This window comes from Bombina bombina, chromosome 7, assembly GCF_027579735.1.
Source record: "Bombina bombina isolate aBomBom1 chromosome 7, aBomBom1.pri, whole genome shotgun sequence".
NCBI lineage: Eukaryota > Metazoa > Chordata > Amphibia > Anura > Bombinatoridae > Bombina > Bombina bombina.
Genome location: NC_069505.1, coordinates 557,628,545 through 557,649,638, shown reverse-complemented (window position 1 = coordinate 557,649,638; position 21,094 = coordinate 557,628,545). Strand labels below are relative to the sequence as shown.

Genomic DNA, 21,094 nt, shown 5'->3' with positions numbered 1-21,094 from the left:
TGGGTGTATGTGTGATCTGCTTACATATGAGTGTAAGTGTGTGTGTGTATGTGTGATGTGCGTGCATATGAGTGTGTGTATGTGTGATGTGCTTGCATATGAGTGTGTGTAATGTGCGTGCATATGAGTGTGTGTATGTGTGATGTGCTTGCATATGAGTGTCTGTATGTGGGGTCTGCGTTCATACAAGTGTATTTCTGTAGTGCTGGATGTCACACATTAAGGTATATTTACAATCCCTGCAGGTGGCCATGTTTCAAAGCAAGGTAAAATGTAATTTTGCACAAGAGGATTCTTGCGCAACGCCATCCCCTGCTGTGGTGCAAACAGTTGCACCATAGCACAGCATTTCAATCATCCTGGACAAGCGAGTGTTAAAGGGACAGTCAAGTCCCCAAAAAAACTTTTATGTTTCAAATAGGGCATGCAATTTTAAACAACTTTCTAATTTACTTTTATCACCAATTTTGCTTTGTTCTCTTGGTATTCTTAGTTAAAAGCAAAACCTAGGAAGGCTCATATGATAATTTCTAAGCCCTTAAAGGCCGCCTCTTATCACATGCTTTTTTATTTGCTTTTCACAACAGGGGAGAGCTAGTTCATGTGAGCCATATAAATAACATTGTGATCACGCCCGTGGCTTGTGGCAGACACTGCACTTACTGGCTAAAATGAAAGTCAACACATAATAAATAAAATGTCATGTGATCAGGGGGCTGTTAGAAGATGCTTAGAAAACATAATTTATGTAAGAACTTACCTGATAAATTCATTTCTTTCATATTGGCAAGAGTCCATGAGCTAGTGACATATGGGATATACAATCCTACCAGGAGGGGCAAAGTTTCCCAAACCTCAAAATGCCTATAAATACACCCCTCACCACACCCACAATTCAGTTTAACGAATAGCCAAGCAGTGGGGTGATAAAGAAAGGAGTAGAAAGCATCAACAAAGGAAATTTGGAAATAATTGTGCTTTATACAAAAAAATCATAACCACCATAAAAAGGGTGGGCCTCATGGACTCTTGCCAATATGAAAGAAATGAATTTATCAGGTAAGTTCTTTCATAAATTATGTTTTCTTTCATGTAATTGGCAAGAGTCCATGAGCTAGTGACATATGGGATGTCAATACCCAAGATGTGGAGTCTTCCACTCAAGAGTCACTAGAGGGAGGGAATAAAACAAAAAAACAGCCATTTTCCGCTGAGAAAATAATCCACAACCCAAAAATAAGTAATTTTCATTTTTGAAAGAAAAAAACTTAAATCATAAAGCAGAAGAATCAAACTGAAACAGCTGCCTGAAGAACTTTTCTACCAAAAACTGCTTCCGAAGAAGCAAATACATCAAAATGGTAGAATTTAGTAAATGTATGCAAAGAGGACCAAGTGGCTGCTTTGCAAATCTGATCAACTGAAGCTTCATTCTTAAAAGCCCATGAAGTAGAGACTGATCTAGTAGAATGAGCTGAAATTCTCTGAGGCGGGGTCTGACCCGACTCCAAATAAGCTTGATGAATCAAAAGTTTCAACCAAGAAGCCAAGGAAATAGCAGAAGCTTTCTGACCTTTCCTAGGACCAGAAAATAAAACGAATAGACTAGAAGTCTTCCTGAAATTTTTAGTAGCTTCCACATAATATTTCAAAGCTCTTACCACATCCAAAGAATATAAGGATTTCTCCAAAGAATTCTTAGGATTAGGACATAAAGAAGGGACAACAATTTCTCTACTAATATTGTTAGAATTCACAACCTTAGGTAAAAATTGAAAAGAAGTCCGCAAAACTGCCTTATCCTGATGAAAAATCAGAAAAGGAGACTCACAAGAAAGAGCAGATAGCTCAGAAACTCTTCTAGCAGAAGAGATAGCCAAAAGGAACAACACTTTCCAAGAAAGTAGTTTAATGTCCAAAGAATGCATAGGTTCAAAAGGAGGAGTCTGTAAAGCCCTCAGAACCAAATTAAGACTCCAAGGAGGAGAAATTGACTTAATGACAGGCTTAATACGAACTAAAGCCTGTACAAAACAGTGTATATCAGGAAGTATAGCAATTTTTCTGTGAAATAAAAAAGAAAGAGCGGAGATTTGTCCTTTCAAGGAACTTGCAGACAAACCCTTATCCAAACCATCCTGAAGAAACTGCAAAATTCTAGGAATTCTAAAAGAATGCCAGGAGAATTTATGAGAAGAACACCATGAAATGTAAGTCTTCCAAACTCTATAATAAATCTTTCTAGAGACAGATTTACGAGCTTGTAACATAGTATTAATCACTGAATCAGAGAAACCTCTATGACTTAGAACTAAGCGTTCAATTTCCATACCTTCAAATTTAATGATTTGAGATCCTGATGGAAAAACGGACCTTGAGAAAGTAGGTCCGGCCGTAACGGAAGTGGCCAAGGCGGGCAACTGGACATCCGAACCAGATCCGCATACCAAAACCTGTGTGGCCATGCTGGAGCCACCAGCAACACAAAAGACTGTTCCATGATGATTTTGGAAATCACTCTTGGAAGAAGAACTAGAGGCGGGAAGATGTAAGCAGGTTGATAACACCAAGGAAGTGTCAGCGCATCCACTGCTTCCGCCTGAACATCCCTGGACCTGGACAGGTATCTGGGAAGTTTCTTGTTTAGATGAGAGGCCATGAGATCTATCTCTGGAAGACCCCACAACTGAACAATCTGAGAAAACACATCTGGATGGAGAGACCACTCCCCTGGATGTAAAGTCTGACGGCTGAGATAATCCGCCTCCCAATTGTCTACACCTGGGATATGCACCGCAGAGATTAGACAGGAGCTGGATTCTGCCCAAGCAAGGATCCGAGATACTTCTTTCATAGCTTGGGGACTGTGAGTCCCACCCTGATGATTGACATAAGCCACAGTTGTGATATTGTCTGTCTGAAAACAAATTAACGGTTCTCTCTTTAGTAGAGGCCAGAACTGAAGAGCCCTGAGAATTGCACGGAGTTCTAAAATATTTATTGGTAATCTCGCCTCTTGAGATTTCCAAACCCCTTGTGCTGTCAGAGACCCCCAAACAGCTCCCCAACCTGAAAGACTTGCATCTGTTGTGATCACAGACCAGGTTGGGCGAACAAAAGAAGCCCCTTGAACCAAACGATGGTGATCTATCCACCATGTCAGAGAGTGTCGTACATTGGGATTCAAGGATATTAATTGTGATATCTTTGTATAATCCCTGCACCATTGATTCAGCATACAAAGCTGTGGAGGTCTCATGTGAAAACGAGCAAAGGGGATTGCGTCCGATGCTGCAGTAATGAGACCTAAAACTTCCATGCACATAGCTACTGAAGGGAATGACTGAGACTGAAGGAGCCGACATGCTGCGACCAATCTTAAACGTCTCTTGTCTGTTAGAGACAGAGTCATGGACACTGAATCTATCTGGAAGCCTAAAAAGGTGACCCTTGTCTGAGGAATCAAGAAACTTTTTGGTAAATTGATCCTCCAACCATGTTTCCGAAGAAACAACACTAGTTGATTTGTGTGAGATTCTGCAGTATGTAAAGACTGAGCTAGTTCCAAGATATCGGCCAAATAAGGAAACTCTGCAATACCCTGTTCTCTGATTACAGATAATAGGGCACCCAGAACCTTTGAAAAGATTCATGGAGCTGTTGCTAGGCCAAATGGAAGAGCAACAAATTGGTAATGCTTGTCTAGAAAAGAGAATCTCAGAAACTGAAAGTGTTCTGGATGAATCTGAATATGAAGGTATGCATCCTGCAAGTCTATTGTGGACATATAATGTCCTTGCTGAACAAAAGGCAGAATAGTCCTTATAGTCACCATCTTGAAAGTTGGTACTCTTACATAACGATTCAAAATTTTCAGATCCAGAACCGGTCTGAACAAATTTTCCTTCTTTGGTACAATGAATAGGTTCGAATAAAACCCCAAACCTTGTTCCTGAGGAGGAACTGGCATGATCACCCCTGAAGACTCCAGGTCTGAAACACACTTCAGAAAAGCCTGAGCTTTTACTGGATTTACAGGAATGTGTGAGAGAAAAAAACTTCTCACAGGAGGTCTTACTTTGAATCCTATTCGATACCCTTGAGAGACAATGCTCTGAATCCAATGATTTTGGACAGATTTTATCCAAAAATCCTTGAAAAACCTTAATCTGCCCCCTACCAGCTGAGCTGGAATGAGGGCCGCACCTTCATGCGGACTTAGGGGCGGACTTTGGTTTCCTAAATGGCTTGGATTTATTCCAATTTGAAGAAGGCTTCCAACTGGAAGCAGATTCCTTGGGAGGAGGATTGAGTTTTTGTTCCTTATTCTGACGAAAGGAACGAAAACGGTTAGAAGCCTTAGATTTACCCTTAGGTTTTTTTATCCTGAGGCAAAAAAACTCCTTTTCCTCCAGTGATAGTTGAAATAATAGAATCCAACTGAGAACCAAATAAATTATTACCTTGGAAAGAAAGAGATAGTAATCTAGATTTAGATGTCATATCAGCATTCCAAGATTTAAGCCACAAAGCTTTTCTAGCTAATACAGCTAAAGACATGGATCTAACATCAATTTTGATAATATCAAAAATGGCATCACAAATAAAATGATTAGCATGTTGTAGTAGGTGAACAATGCTAGATATGTCAGAATCCAATTCATGTTGCACTAAATTTTCCAACCAGAAAGTTGATGCAGCCGCAACATCACCCAAAGAAATAGCAGGTCTGAGAAGATGACCTGAATATAAATAGGCCTTCCTTAGATAAGATTCAAGCTTCCTATCTAAAGGATCCTTAAAGGAAGTGCTATCTTCCATAGGAATAGTAGTACGTTTAGCAAGAGTAGAAATAGCCCCATCAACTTTGGGGATTTTTTCCCAAAACTCTATAGATTTTGCTGGTAAAGGATACAATCTCTTAAACCTTGAAGAAGGAATAAAGGAAGTACCTGGCTTATTCCATTCCCTAGAAATCATATCAGAAATAGCCTCAGGAATAGGAAAAACACCTGGAGAAACCACAGGAGGTTTAAAAACAGCATTTAAACGTTTATTAGACTGAACGTCAATAGGACTGGTTACCTCAATATCCAAAGTAATTAACACTTCTTTTAATAAAGAACGCATATACTCTATTTTAAATAAATAAGTAGATTTGTCAGTGTCAATATCTGAGGAAGGATCTTCTGTTTCAGATAGATCCTCATCAGAAGAGGATGAATTATTATGTTGTTGGTCATTTGAAATTTCATCAGCTAAATGAGAAGTTTTAAAAGACCTTTTACGTTTATTAGAAGGTGGAAATGCAGACAAAGCCTTCATAATAGATTCAGAAACAAATTCTTTAAAATTTACAGGTATATCATGCACATTAGAAGTTGAAGGAACTGCAACTGGCAATGTACTATTACTGATAGAAACACTATCTGCATGTAAAAGTTTATCATGACAACTATTACAAATGACATTCGGTGGAATAACTTCTACAATTTTACAACAAATGCACTTAGCTTTTGTAGAACCCATGTCAGGCAGCAATGTTCCAGCAGAAACTTCAGAGACAGGATCGGATTGGGACATCTTGCTCAATGTAAAAGAAAAAACAACATATAAAGCAAAATTATCTATTTCCTTAAATGACAGTTTCAGGAATGGGAAAAAATACAAAAGCATAGGCCTCTTGATAGAAAAGAAAGCAGGAGGCAAACAACAATGGGGTATTGAAAAAATGAAGAAAAAATTGGCGCCAAGTATGACGCACAACATAACGTAACTTTTTTGGCGCCAAAAATGACCGGAAATGACACACTTGCGTCACTAATGACACCGCCGTGTGAAAGGTCTCAACGTCACATATGACGCCGGAAATGACGAAGTTGCGTCAAAAAACGTAATTTCCCGCGCCAAAAAAAGATGCAATAAAGTCTAACATTTGACGCACCCGCGGGCCTAATACCCACAAATGCAAAAGTAGTCAAATTGAAAAAAGACTAAACCCCAGGTAAGAAACAAATTTCTTAAAGTGTTTTATATTCCCAAATATGAAACTGACAGTCTGCAGAAGGAAATACATGAACCTGACTCATGGCAAATATAAGTACAATACATATATTTAGAACTTTATATAATTTGCATAAAGTGCCAAACCATAGCTGAGAGTGTCTTAAAGGGACATAATACTCATATGCTAAATCACTTGAAACTGATGCAGTATAACTGTAAAAAGCTGACAGGAAAATATCACCTGAGCATCCATATGTAAAAAAGGAAGATATTTTACCTCACAATCTCCTCAGCTCAGCAGAGTAAGTTCTGTGTAAAAAGTTATACTTCACCTGCTCCCAGCTGCAGGTAAAAATAAAAAATAAATTAAGAAATGAACAGCAGCCAATCAGCATCAGCAGTGCTGAGGTCATGAACTCTTACTGTGATCTCATGAGATTTCACTTAACTCTCATGAGATTTCATAGTAAGCTTCCTTTACCTGATTGGTGAAATAATATGAGAGTGCACGATGCTAGTCCCTTCAGATGTCCCAGGACAAACACACTAAAATGCTGCTTAGAAATCCTTTACAATGGGAGGTGGCTACTGAGGAACTTTTGAGGTAAAATATCTTTCTTTTTTACATAGAGTTGTTCAGGAGATATTTTCTAGTCAGCTTTTTACAGCTATGCTGCATCACTTTCAAGTGTTTAAACATTTGGGTATTATGGCCCTTTAAGTAAATGAAAACATACTTACCAAAAGACACCCATCCACATATAGCAGATAGCCAAACCAGTACTAAAACAGTTCTCTAGTAGAGGTAATGGTAAATTTGAGAGTATATCGTCGATCTGAAAAGGGAGGTAGGAGATGAATCTCTACGACCGATAACAGAGAACCCATGAAAAAGACCCCCGTTAGGGAAATCATCGTATTCAATAGGTGATACCCCCTTCACGTCCCTCTGACATTCGCTGTACTCTGAGAGGAATCGGGCTTCAACAATGCTGAGAAGCGCATATCAACGTAGAAATCTTAGCACAAACTTACTTCACCACCTCCATAGGAGGCAAAGTTTGTAAAACTGAATTGTGGGTGTGGTGAGGGGTGTATTTATAGGCATTTTGAGGTTTGGGAAACTTTGCCCCTCCTGGTAGGATTGTATATCCCATATGTCACTAGCTCATGGACTCTTGCCAATTACATGAAAGAAACAAGGTTATCACACAGGTAAAAAGTATATTAATGTAACTGAGATAAGGAGAAGTCTGCAGAGGCTTAGATACAGGCTAATCACAGAGGTAAAAAGTATATTATTATAACTGAGATAAGGGGGCAGTCTGCAGAGGCTTAGATACAAGGTAATCACAGAGGTAAAAAGTGTATTAATATAACTGAGATAAGGGGAAGTCTGCAGAGGCTTAGATACAAGGTAATCACAGAGGTAAAAAGTATATTAATATAACTAAGATAAGGGTCAGTCTGCAGAGGCTTAGATACAAGGTAATCACAGAGGTAAAAAGTATATTAATATAACTGAGATAAGGGGGCAGTCTGCAGAGGCTTAGATACAAGGTAATCACAGAGGTAAAAAGTATATTAATATAACTAAGATAAGGGGCAGTCTGCAGAGGCTTAGATACAAGGTGATCACAGAGGTAAAAAGTATATTAATATAACTGAGATAAGGGGCAGTTTGCAGAGGCTTAGATACAAGGTAATCACAGAGGTAAAAAGTATATTAATATAACTGAGATAAGGAGCAGTCTGCAGAGGCTTAGATACAGGCTAATCACAGAGGTAAAAAGTATATTAATATAACGGAGGTAAGGGGGCAGTCTGCAGAGGCTTAGATACAAGATAATCACAGAGGTAAAAAGTATATTAATATAACTGAGATAAGGAGCAGTCTGCAGAGGCTTAGATACAAGGTAATCACAGAGGTAAAAAGTATATTAATATAACTGAGATAAGGAGCAGTCTGCAGAGGCTTAGATACAGGCTAATCTCAGAGGTAAAAAGTATATTAATATAACTGAGATAAGGAGCAGTCTGCAGAGGCTTAGATACAAGGTAATCACAGAGGTAAAAAGTATATTAATATAACCGAGATAAGGAGCAGTCTGCAGAGGCTTAGATACAAGGTAATCACAGAGGTAAAAAGTACATTAATATAACATTGTTGGTTGTGCAAAACTGGGGAATGGGTAATAAAGGGATTATCTATATTTTTAAACAACAAAAATTCTGCTGTTGACAAGAAATTGGGATGGCTGCTTTGCCTTAAAATGCTTGGGCCTATTTTTGGTCCCACCCCGACCCTGTCTATCACTTTGTCACACACACCCCCTTCACCCTGCCACACTCACCTGATCACATTAACCCACTAATCCTGTCACACTCACCTTCTCTCGCACTGTGACACTCACCCCCCAACCCTGTCACACTCCCCAGCACACAAACTAGGATTGTGAATACCGCCGCTTGCGTAATAGATCTAACAAAAAAAAAAAACAGTTGATCTAACCTGATCTAATATATATCTATCAAATTCAATAAAATTTGGTCTGGATTTCAGTTGAGGGGGGGCTAGCCCAGTGATCACCCCTCCCCCGCACACAAACTAGGATTGTGAATACCGCTGCTTGCGTGATAGATCTAACGAAAAAAACAGTTGATCTAACCTGATCTAACGTATATCTATCAAAATCAATCAAATTTGGTCCAGATTTCAGTTGAGGGGGGGCTAACTCGGGGATCACCCCTCCCCCGCACACAAACTAGGATTGTGAATCCCGCCGCTTGCGTGATAGATCTAACGAAAAAAACAGTTGATCTAACCTGATCTAACATATATCTATCAAAATCAATAAAATTTGGTCCAGATTTCAGTTGAGGGGGGGGCTAACCCGGGGATCACCCCTCCCCCGCACACAAAATAGGATTGTTAATACCGCCGCTTGCGTGATGGATCTAACGAAAAAAACAGTTGATCTAACCTGATCTAACGTATATCTATCAAAATCAATAAAATTTGGTCCAGATTTCAGTTGAGGGGGGGCTAACCCGGGGATCACCCCTCCCCCGCACACAAACTAGGATTGTTAATACCGCCGCTTGCGTGATAGATCTAACGAAAAAAACAGTTGATCTAACCTGATCTAACATATATCTATCAAAATCAATCAAATTTGGTCCAGATTTCAGTTGAGGGGGGCTAGCCCCCCCTCATTAAAAATGCAATATCTCAGTAATTAGACTAGATCTAACAAAACTTTTGGCTGATCAAACCTGATCTAACGGGGAGCTATCATAATCAATAACATTTTGTCCAAATTTTTGTTGAGGGGGGGCTGGCTACGGGTTAGCCCCCCCTGAAAAAGATTGTTAATATTTCATATTTTAGAGTAGATCTAACCTGATCTAACAAAGATCTCACAAATGGAATGATAATTTGTTAAAATTTTGAATATGGGGGGGCTAACCCGGGTGAGGTGTAAATGTCAGCTTCAGTAAATAATAGACATTAGTAAAACAGCACAAAAGCTGTATCCTATCACAGAAATACAAGTCTGCCCTCTAGTGGCCGTCCTGATGTACTGACATTATGTATAAAACCCACAGGCATCATGTAAATAAGCTTTAGATAAAGATACAGAACATATAATAATGGTGGTTACAGAAATAAATGTACAAGTAAATGACAGACAGAGCTCTTGTCTTATACTAAGTACTATAGCTGATCACACTGATGATATGAGCAGCATCTGTCACTGTGTGATGTATTAGATCATTATCCCCCTTATCTGGTCACACTCTGTATATTATCTGGTCTATGTATAGTTTTATTATCCCCTTATAATTATTTACAGTGTATTAATATAAATAGCACAATGCTGTATAAGCAATGACCCTAGCATCTAGCAGTTATAATGGTGCTCACAGTTACATAACAAAGTGTCACACAGAGACTTGATACTACTCTGTATATAACACACAGGTGAGGAGCAGGTGTTATATATGGTACAGACACCATGTGACTCATCTGTATTTATTACCTAGTAAAGTAATCTGTACACAACAGTTATAATTATTTATATAAACATTTATTGTTCACTGAGATCTGACAGCAGCTGTAACTTATAGCAAAACAAAGTAAGGGAAACTCATTGTGCTGATGCCTGGGGCTCTTATGGGGGGGGAATTTCAGTAGTGCTGATTGGCTGGGGGACTTATGGAGGGAATTTCAGTAGTGCTGATTGGCTGGGAGCTTATGGGGGGGAATTTCTGTAGTGCTGATTGGCTGGGAGCTTATGGAGGGAAATTGAACAGTGCTGATTGGCTGTGAGTCTGGGGGGAGGAGCTGACAGGTACTGTAGGAGTGCACCAGTCTGTCCTGAGGTAAATCTGTGAGCAGAAGTGATGTAGCATTTATATAATGCAGTAATGTAGCAGCCTGGTGATAACATTATATTTACATGGTGCAGGGGACTTATTCTTTATTGTTAGAGCATCATTTTTATACAAACACCAAGCAAACAAATCAGCATAAATAAAACAAATACAGAACAAGCTAAGTCACAGGTTACAGTAATGTGTAACTGTCTCTCTGTGTGTCTCTCAGGCAGTCACAGGTTACAGTAATGTGTAACTGTCTCTCTCTGTGTCTCTCAGGCAGTCACAGGTTACAGTAATGTGTAACTGTCTCTCTGTGTCTCTCAGGCAGTCACAGGTTACAGTAATGTGTAACTGTCTCTCTCTGTGTCTCTCAGGCAGTCACAGGTTACAGTAATGTGTAACTGTCTCTCTCTGTGTGTCTCTCAGGCAGTCACAGGTTACAGTAATGTGTAACTGTCTCTCTCTGTGTCTCTCAGGCAGTCACAGGTTACAGTAATGTGTAACTGTCTCTCTCTGTGTCTCTCAGGCAGTCACAGGTTACAGTAATGTGTAACTGTCTCTCTCTGTGTCTCTCAGGCAGTCACAGGTTACAGTAATGTGTAACTGTCTCTCTCTGTGTCTCTCAGGCAGTCACAGGTTACAGTAATGTGTAACTGTCTCTCTGTGTCTCTCAGGCAGTCACAGGTTACAGTAATGTGTAACTGTCTCTCTCTGTGTCTCTCAGGCAGTCACAGATTACAATAATGTGTAACTGTCTCTCTCTGTGTCTCTCAGGCAGTCACAGGTTACAGTAATGTGTAACTGTCTCTCTCTGTGTCTCTCAGGCAGTCACAGGTTACAGTAATGTGTAACTGTCTCTCTCTCTGTGTCTCTCAGGCAGTCACAGGTTACAGTAATGTGTAACTGTCTCTCTCTGTGTCTCTCAGGCAGTCACAGGTTACAGTAATGTGTAACTGTCTCTCTGTGTCTCTCAGGCAGTCACAGGTTACAGTAATGTGTAACTGTCTCTCTCTGTGTCTCTCAGGCAGTCACAGGTTACAGTAATGTGTAACTGTCTCTCTCTGTGTCTCTCAGGCAGTCACAGGTTACAGTAATGTGTAACTGTCTCTCTCTGTGTCTCTCAGGCAGTCACAGGGTACAGTAATGTGTAACTGTCTCTCTCTGTGTCTCTCAGGCAGTCACAAGTTACAGTAATGTGTAACTGTCTCTCTCTGTGTCTCTCAGGCAGTCACAGGTTACAGTAATGTGTAACTGTCTCTCTGTGTCTCTCAGGCAGTCACAGGTTACAGTAATGTGTAACTGTCTCTCTCTGTGTCTCTCAGGCAGTCACAGGTTACAGTAATGTGTAACTGTCTCTCTGTGTGTCTCTCAGGCAGTCACAGGTTACAGTAATGTGTAACTGCCTCTCTCTGTGTCTCTCAGGCAGTCACAGGTTACAGTAATGTGTAACTGTCTCTCTGTATTTCTCAGGCAGTCACAGGTTACAGTAATGTGTAACTGTCTCTCTGTGTCTCTCAGGCAGTCACAGGTTACAGTAATGTGTAACTGTCTCTGTGTCTCTCAGGCAGTCACAGGTCACAGTAATGTGTTACTGTCTCTCTCTGTGTCTCTCAGGCAGTCACAGGTTACAGTAATGTGTAACTGTCTCTGTGTGTCTCTCAGGCAGTCACAGGTTACAGTAATGTGTAACTGTCTCTGTGTGTCTCTCAGGCAGTCACAGGGTACAGTAATGTGTAACTGTCTCTCTCTGTGTCTCTCAGGCAGTCACAGGTTACAGTAATGTGTAACTGTCTCTCTCTGTGTCTCTCAGGCAGTCACAGGTCACAGTAATGTGTTACTGTCTCTCTATGTGTCTCTCAGGCAGTCACAGGTTACAGTAATGTGTAACTGTCTCTCTCTGTGTCTCTCAGGCAGTCACAGGTTACAGTAATGTGTAACTGTCTCTCTGTGTCTCTCAGGCAGTCACAGGTTACAGTAATGTGTAACTGTCTCTCTCTGTGTCTCTCAGTCAGTCACAGGTTACAGTAATGTGTAACTGTCTCTCTCTGTGTCTCTCAGGCAGTCACAGGTTACAGTAATGTGTAACTGTCTCTCTCTGTGTCTCTCAGGCAGTCACAGGTTACAGTAATGTGTAACTGTCTCTCTCTGTGTCTCTCAGGCAGTCACAGGTTACAGTAATGTGTAACTGTCTCTCTCTGTGTCTCCCAGGCAGTCACAGGTTACAGTAATGTGTAACTGTCTCTCTCTGTGTCTCTCAGGCAGTCACAGGTTACAGTAATGTGCAACTGTCTCTCTGTGTCTCTCAGGCAGTCACATGTTACAGTAATGTGTAACTGTCTGTGTCTCTCAGGCAGTCACAAGTTACAGTAATGTGTAACTGTCTCTCTCTGTGTCTCTCAGGCAGTCACAGGTTACAGTAATGTGTAACTGTCTCTCTGTGTCTCTCAGGCAGTCACAGGTTACAGTAATGTGTAACTGTCTCTCTCTGTGTCTCTCAGGCAGTCACAGGTTACAGTAATGTGTAACTGTCTCTCTCTGTGTCTCTCAGGCAGTCACAGGTTACAGTAATGTGTAACTGTCTCTGTGTGTCTCTCAGGCAGTCACAGGTTACAGTAATGTGTAACTGTCTCTGTGTGTCTCTCAGGCAGTCACAGGGTACAGTAATGTGTAACTGTCTCTCTCTGTGTCTCTCAGGCAGTCACAAGTTACAGTAATGTGTAACTGTCTCTCTCTGTGTCTCTCAGGCAGTCACAGGTTACAGTAATGTGTAACTGTCTCTCTGTGTGTCTCTCAGGCAGTCACAGGTTACAGTAATGTGTAACTGTCTCTCTGTGTGTCTCTCAGGCAGTCACAGGTTACAGTAATGTGTAACTGTCTCTGTGTCTCTCAGGCAGTCACAGGTTACAGTAATGTGTAACTGTCTCTCTGTGTGTCTCTCAGGCAGTCACAGGTTACAGTAATGTGTAACTGTCTCTCTGTGTGTCTCTCAGGCAGTCACAGGTTACAGTAATGTGTAACTGTCTCTCTGTGTGTCTCTCAGGCAGTCACAAGTTACAGTAATGTGTAACTGTCTCTCTCTGTGTCTCTCAGGCAGTCACAGGTTACAGTAATGTGTAACTGTCTCTCTGTGTTTCTCAGGCAGTCACAGGTTACAGTAATGTGTAACTGTCTCTCTGTGTCTCTCAGGCAGTCACAGGTTACAGTAATGTGTAACTGTCTCTGTGTCTCTCAGGCAGTCACAGGTCACAGTAATGTGTTACTGTCTCTCTCTGTGTCTCTCAGGCAGTCACAGGTTACAGTAATGTGTAACTGTCTCTGTGTGTCTCTCAGGCAGTCACAGGTTACAGTAATGTGTAACTGTCTCTGTGTGTCTCTCAGGCAGTCACAGGGTACAGTAATGTGTAACTGTCTCTCTGTGTGTCTCTCAGGCAGTCACAGGTCACAGTAATGTGTAACTGTCTCTCTCTGTATCTCTCAGGCAGTCACAGGTTACAGTAATGTGTAACTGTCTCTCTCTGTCTCTCAGGCAGTCACAGGTCACAGTAATGTGTTACTGTCTCTCTATGTGTCTCTCAGGCAGTCACAGGTTACAGTAATGTGTAACTGTCTCTCTCTGTGTCTCTCAGGCAGTCATAGGTTACAGTAATGTGTAACTGTCTCTCTGTGTCTCTCAGGCAGTCACAGGTTACAGTAATGTGTAACTGTCTCTGTGTCTCACAGGCAGTCACAGGTTACAGTAATGTGTAACTGTCTCTCTCTGTGTCTCTCAGGCAGTCACAGGTTACAGTAATGTGTAACTGTCTCTCTCTGTGTCTCTCAGGCAGTCACAGGGTACAGTAATGTGTAACTGTCTCTCTGTGTCTCTCAGGCAGTCACAGGGTACAGTAATGTGTAACTGTCTCTCTCTGTGTCTCTCAGGCAGTCACAGGTTACAGTAATGTGTAACTGTCTCTCTCGGTGTCTCTCAGGCAGTCACAGGTTACAGTAATGTGTAGCTGTCTCTCTGTGTCTCTCAGGCAGTCACAGGTTACAGTAATGTGTAACTGTCTCTCTGTGTCTCTCAGGCAGTCACAGGTTACAGTAATGTGTAACTGTCTCTCTGTGTCTCTCAGGCAGTCACAGGTTACAGTAATGTGTAACTGTCTCTGTGTCTCTCAGGCAGTCACAGGTTACAGTAATGTGTAACTGTCTCTCTCTGTGTCTCTCAGGCAGTCACAGGTTACAGTAATGTGTAACTGTCTCTCTCTGTGTCTCTCAGGCAGTCACAGGTTACAGTAATGTGTAACTGTCTCTCTGTGTCTCTCAGGCAGTCACAGGTTACAGTAATGTGTAACTGTCTCTGTGTCTCTCAGGCAGTCACAGGTTACAGTAATGTGTAACTGTCTCTCTCTGTGTCTCTCAGGCAGTCACAGGTTACAGTAATGTGTAACTGTCTCTCTGTGTCTCTCAGGCAGTCACAGGTTACAGTAATGTGTAACTGTCTCTGTGTCTCTCAGGCAGTCACAGGTTACAGTAATGTGTAACTGTCTCTCTGTGTGTCTCTCAGGCAGTCACAGGTTACAGTAATGTGTAACTGTCTCTCTGTGTGTCTCAGGCAGTCACAGGGTACAGTAATGTGTAACTGTCTCTCTCTGTGTCTCAGGCAGTCACACAGGTTATAGTAATGTCTAACTGTCTCTCTCTGTGTCTCTCAGGCAGTCACAGGTTGCAGTAATGTGCAACTGTCTCTCTCTGTGTCTCTCAGGCAGTCACATGTTACAGTAATGTGTAACTGTCTCTCAGGCAGTCACAGGTTACAGTAATGTGTAACTGTCTCTCAGGCAGTCACAGGTTACAGTAATGTGTAACTGTCTCTCTGTGTCTCTCAGGCAGTCACAGGTCACAGTAATGTGTTACTGTCTCTCTATGTGTCTCTCAGGCAGTCACAGGTTACAGTAATGTGTAACTGTCTCTCTGTGTCTCTCAGGCAGTCACAGGTTACAGTAATGTGTAACTGTCTCTCTGTGTCTCTCAGGCAGTCACAGGTTACAGTAATGTGTAACTGTCTCTGTGTCTCTCAGGGAGTCACACAGGTTACAGTAATGTGTAACTGTCTCTCTCTCTGTCTCTCAGGCAGTCACAGGTTACAGTAATGTGTAACTGTCTCTCTCTGTGTCTCAGGCAGTCACAGGTTACAGTAATGTGTAACTGTCTCTCTGTGTCTCTCAGGCAGTCACAGGTTACAGTAATGTGTAACTGTCTCTCTGTGTCTCTCAGGCAGTCACAGGTTACAGTAATGTGTAACTGTCTCTCTGTGTCTCTCAGGCAGTCACAGGTTACAGTAATGTGTAACTGTCTCTCTGTGTCTCTCAGGCAGTCACATGTTACAGTAATGTGTAACTGTCTCTCTGTGTCTCTCAGGCAGTCACAGGTTACAGTAATGTGTAACTGTCTCTCTGTGTCTCTCAGTCAGTCACAGGTTACAGTAATGTGTAACTGTCTCTCTGTGTCTCTCAGGCAGTTACAGGTTACAGTAATGTGTAACTGTCTCTCTGTGTCTCTCAGGCAGTCACATGTTACAGTAATGTGTAACTGTCTCTCTCTGTGTCTCAGGCAGTCACACAGGTTATAGTAATGTCTAACTGTCTCTCTCTGTGTCTCTCAGGCAGTCACAGGTTGCAGTAATGTGCAACTGTCTCTCTCTGTGTCTCTCAGGCAGTCACATGTTACAGTAATGTGTAACTGTCTCTCAGGCAGTCACAGGTTACAGTAATGTGTAACTGTCTCTCAGGCAGTCACAGGTTACAGTAATGTGTAACTGTCTCTCTGTGTCTCTCAGGCAGTCACAGGTCACAGTAATGTGTTACTGTCTCTCTATGTGTCTCTCAGGCAGTCACAGGTTACAGTAATGTGTAACTGTCTCTCTGTGTCTCTCAGGCAGTCACAGGTTACAGTAATGTGTAACTGTCTCTCTGTGTCTCTCAGGCAGTCACAGGTTACAGTAATGTGTAACTGTCTCTGTGTCTCTCAGGGAGTCACACAGGTTACAGTAATGTGTAACTGTCTCTCTCTCTGTCTCTCAGGCAGTCACAGGTTACAGTAATGTGTAACTGTCTCTCTCTGTGTCTCAGGCAGTCACAGGTTACAGTAATGTGTAACTGTCTCTCTGTGTCTCTCAGGCAGTCACAGGTTACAGTAATGTGTAACTGTCTCTCTGTGTCTCTCAGGCAGTCACAGGTTACAGTAATGTGTAACTGTCTCTCTGTGTCTCTCAGGCAGTCACAGGTTACAGTAATGTGTAACTGTCTCTCTGTGTCTCTCAGGCAGTCACATGTTACAGTAATGTGTAACTGTCTCTCTGTGTCTCTCAGGCAGTCACAGGTTACAGTAATGTGTAACTGTCTCTCTGTGTCTCTCAGGCAGTTACAGGTTACAGTAATGTGTAACTGTCTCTCTGTGTCTCTCAGGCAGTCACAGGTTACAGTAATGTGTAACTGTCTCTGTGTCTCTCAGGCAGTCACAGGTTACAGTAATGTGTAACTGTCTCTCTCTGTGTCTCTCAGGCAGTCACAGGTTACAGTAATGTGTAACTGTCTCTCTCTGTGTCTCTCAGGCAGTCACAGGTTACAGTAATGTGTAACTGTCTCTCTCTCTGTCTCTCAGGCAGTCACAGGTTACAGTAATGTGTAACTGTCTCTCTTTGTGTCTCTCAGGCAGTCACAGGTTACAGTAATGTGTAACTGTCTCTGTGTCTCAGGCAGTCACACGTTACAGTAATGTGTAACTGTCTCTCTCTGTGTCTCTCAGGCAGTCACAGGTTACAGTAATGTGTAACTGTCTCTCTCTGTGTCTCTCAGGCAGTCACAGGTTACAGTAATGTGTAACTGTCTCTCTCTGTGTCTCTCAGGCAGTCACAGGTTACAGTAATGTGTAACTGTCTCTCTCTGTGTCTCTCAGCCAGTCACAGGTTACAGTAATGTGTAACTGTCTCTCTCTGTGTCTCTCAGGCAGTCACAGGTTACAGTAATGTGTAACTGTCTCTCTCTGTGTCTCTCAGGCAGTCACAGGTTACAGTAATGTGTAACTGTCTCTGTGTGTCTCTCAGGCAGTCACAGGTTACAGTAATGTGTAACTGTCTCTCTCTGTGTCTCTCAGGCAGTCACAGGTTACAGTAATGTGTAACTGTCTCTCTCTGTGTCTCTCAGGCAGTCACAGGTTACAGTAATGTGTAACTGTCTCTCTGTGTCTCTCAGGCAGTCACAGGTTACAGTAATGTGTAACTGTCTCTGTGTCTCTCAGGCAGTCACAGGTTACAGTAATGTGTAACTGTCTCTGTGTCTCTCAGGCAGTCACAGGTTACAGTAATGTGTAACTGTCTCTCTCTGTGTCTCTCAGGCAGTCACAGGTTACAGTAATGTGTAACTGTCTCTGTGTGTCTCAGGCAGTCACAGGGTACAGTAATGTGTAACTGTCTCTCTCTGTGTCTCTCAAGCAGTCACAGGTTACAGTAATGTGTAACTGTCTCTCTCTGTGTCTCTCAAGCAGTCACAGGTTACAGTAATGTGTAACTGTCTCTGTGTCTCTCAGGCAGTCACAGGTTACAGTAATGTGTAACTGTCTCTCTCTGTGTCTCTCAGGCAGTCACAGGTTACAGTAATGTGTAACTGTCTCTGTGTCTCTCTCAGGCAGTCACAGGTTACAGTAATGTGTAACTGTCTCTCTCTGTGTCTCTCAGGCAGTCACAGGTTGCAGTAATGTGTAACTGTCTCTCTCTGTGTCTCTCAGGCAGTCACAGGTTACAGTAATGTGTAACTGTCTCTCTGTGTCTCTCAGGCAGTCACAGGTTACAGTAATGTGTAACTTTCTCTCTCTGTGTCTCTCAGGCAGTCACAGGTTACAGTAATGTGTAACTGTCTCTCTCTGTGTCTCTCAGGCAGTCACAGGTTACAGTAATGTGTAACTGTCTCTGTGCCTCTCTCAGGCCTGAGAGACACAGAGAGAGACACTGCCTGAGAGACACAGAGAGAGACAGTTACACATTACTGTAACCTGTGACTCTCAGGCAGTCACAGGTTACAGTAATGTGTAACTGTCTCTCTCTGTGTCTCTCAGGCAGTCACAGGTTACAGTAATGTGTAACTGTCTCTGTGTCTCTCTCAGGCAGTCACAGGTTACAGTAATGTGTAACTGTCTCTCTCTGTGTCTCTCAGGCAGTCACAGGTTACAGTAATGTGTAACTGTCTCTCTGTGTCTCTCAGGCAGTCACAGGTTACAGTAATGTGTAACTGTCTCTCTCTGTGTCTCTCAGGCAGTCACAGGTTACAGTGATGTGTAACTGTCTCTCTCTCTGTGTCTCTCAGGCAGTCACAGGTTACAGTAATGTGTAACTGTCTCTCTGTGTCTCTCAGGCAGTCACAGGTTACAGTAATGTGTAACTGTCTCTCTCTGTGTGTCTCTCAGGCAGTCACAGGTTACAGTAATGTGTAACTGTCTCTCTCTGTGTGTCTCTCAGGCAGTCACAGGTTACAGTAATGTGTAACTGTCTCTCTCTGTGTGTCTCTCAGGCAGTCACAGGTTACAGTAATGTGTAACTGTCTCTCTCTGTGTGTCTCAGCCAGTCACAGGTTACAGTAATGTGTAACTGTCTCTCTCTGTGTCTATTGCAGTCACAGGTTACAGTAATGTGTAACTGTCTCTCTGTGTCTCTCAGGCAGTCACAGGTTACAGTAATGTGTAACTGTCTCTCTCTGTGTCTCTCAGGCAGTCACAGGTTACAGTAATGTGTAACTGTCTCTCTCTGTGTGTCTCTCAGGCAGTCACAGGTTACAGTAATGTGTAACTGTCTCTCTCTGTGTCTCTCAGGCAGTCACAGGTTACAGTAATGTGTAACTGTCTCTCTCTGTGTTTCTCAGACAGTCACAGATAACAGTAATGTGTAACTGTCTCTCTGTGTCTCTCAGGCAGTCACAGGTTACAGTAATGTGTAACTGTCTCTCTCTGTGTCTCTCAGGCAGTCACAGGTTACAGTAATGTGTAACTGTCTCTCTCTCTATGTCTCTCAGGCAGTCACAGGTTACAGTAATGTGTAACTGTCTCTCCCTGTGTCTCTCAAGCTATCACAGGTTACAGTAATGTGTAACTGTCTCTCTGTGTCTCTCAGGCAGTCACAGGTTACAGTAATGTGTAACTGTCTCTCTGTGTGTCTCTCAGGCAGTCACAGGTTACAGTAATGTGTAACTGTCTCTCTGTGTCTCTCAGGCAGTCACATGCTGCAGTATTATTACACAGCGGTCTCAGAGCCAGGACATGGGCTGCCTGTGTTTGTTATAGTTGGTTACGTGGATGAGAAGCAGATAATGAGATATGACAGTGACTCTCACAGAGCCCGACCTGCTGTTCAGTGGATGGAGACGGTTGAGGAGGATCCTGGTTACTGGGAAAGACAGACACAGATCAGCAAAGGCAATGAGGCTTCATTCAAACAGAATGTGAAGATAGTGATGAGCCGCCTCAACCAGACAGCAGGTGAGATACTTAATATTACTATATACAGCAGCCTGTAAGTCCCACACAGACATATATACATATATATATATATATATATATATATGTATATATATATATATATATATATATATATATATATATACTGTATATAACACACACACACATATATATATATATATATATATATATATATATATATATATATATATATATATATACTGTATATAACACACACACACATATATACTGTATATAACACACACACACATATATATATATATATACTGTATATAACACACACACATATATATACTGTATATAACACACACACATATATATATATACTGTATATAACACACACACACATATATATATATATATATATATATATATATATATATACTGTATATAAAACACACACATACATATATATATATATATATATATATATATATACTGTATATAACACACACACACATATATATATATATACATACTGTATATAACACACACATACTGTATATAACACACACACATATATATATATATATATATACTGTATATAACACACACACACATATACATATATATATACATACTGTATATAACACACACACACACATATATATATATACTGTATATAACACACACATATATATATATACTGTATATAACACACACACACACATATATATATATATATATATATATATATACTGTATATAACACACATATATATATATATATATATATATATATATATACTGTATATAACACACACACATATATACTGTATATAACACACACACACACACACACACACATATATATATATACTGTATATAACACACACACATATATATATATACTGTATATAACACACACACACACATATATACTGTATATAACACACACACATATATACTGTATATAACACACACACATACTGTATATAACACACACACACACATACTGTAAATAACACACACACACTGTATATAACACACACACACACATACTGTATATAACACACACACACACACATACTGTATATAACACACACATACTGTATATAACACACACATATATACTGTATATAACACACACACTCACTGTATATAACACACACATATATACTGTATATAACACACACACTCACATATATATACTGTATATAACGCACACACACATATATACTGTATATAACACACACACACAT

General features: G+C 41.2%; 1 protein-coding gene across 1 annotated transcript in view; it reads left to right on the top strand.

The window, feature by feature from the left end:
* Window positions 1–21,094, top strand: part of LOC128667037 (H-2 class I histocompatibility antigen, Q9 alpha chain) — a gene marked incomplete in the record, with an annotated part of 303,896 nt that overhangs the window by 74,732 nt on the left and 208,070 nt on the right. The window contains 1 exon segment of the mRNA XM_053721901.1: window positions 19,627–19,893. Within this exon segment, the coding sequence (XP_053577876.1) occupies window positions 19,627–19,893 (267 nt within the window).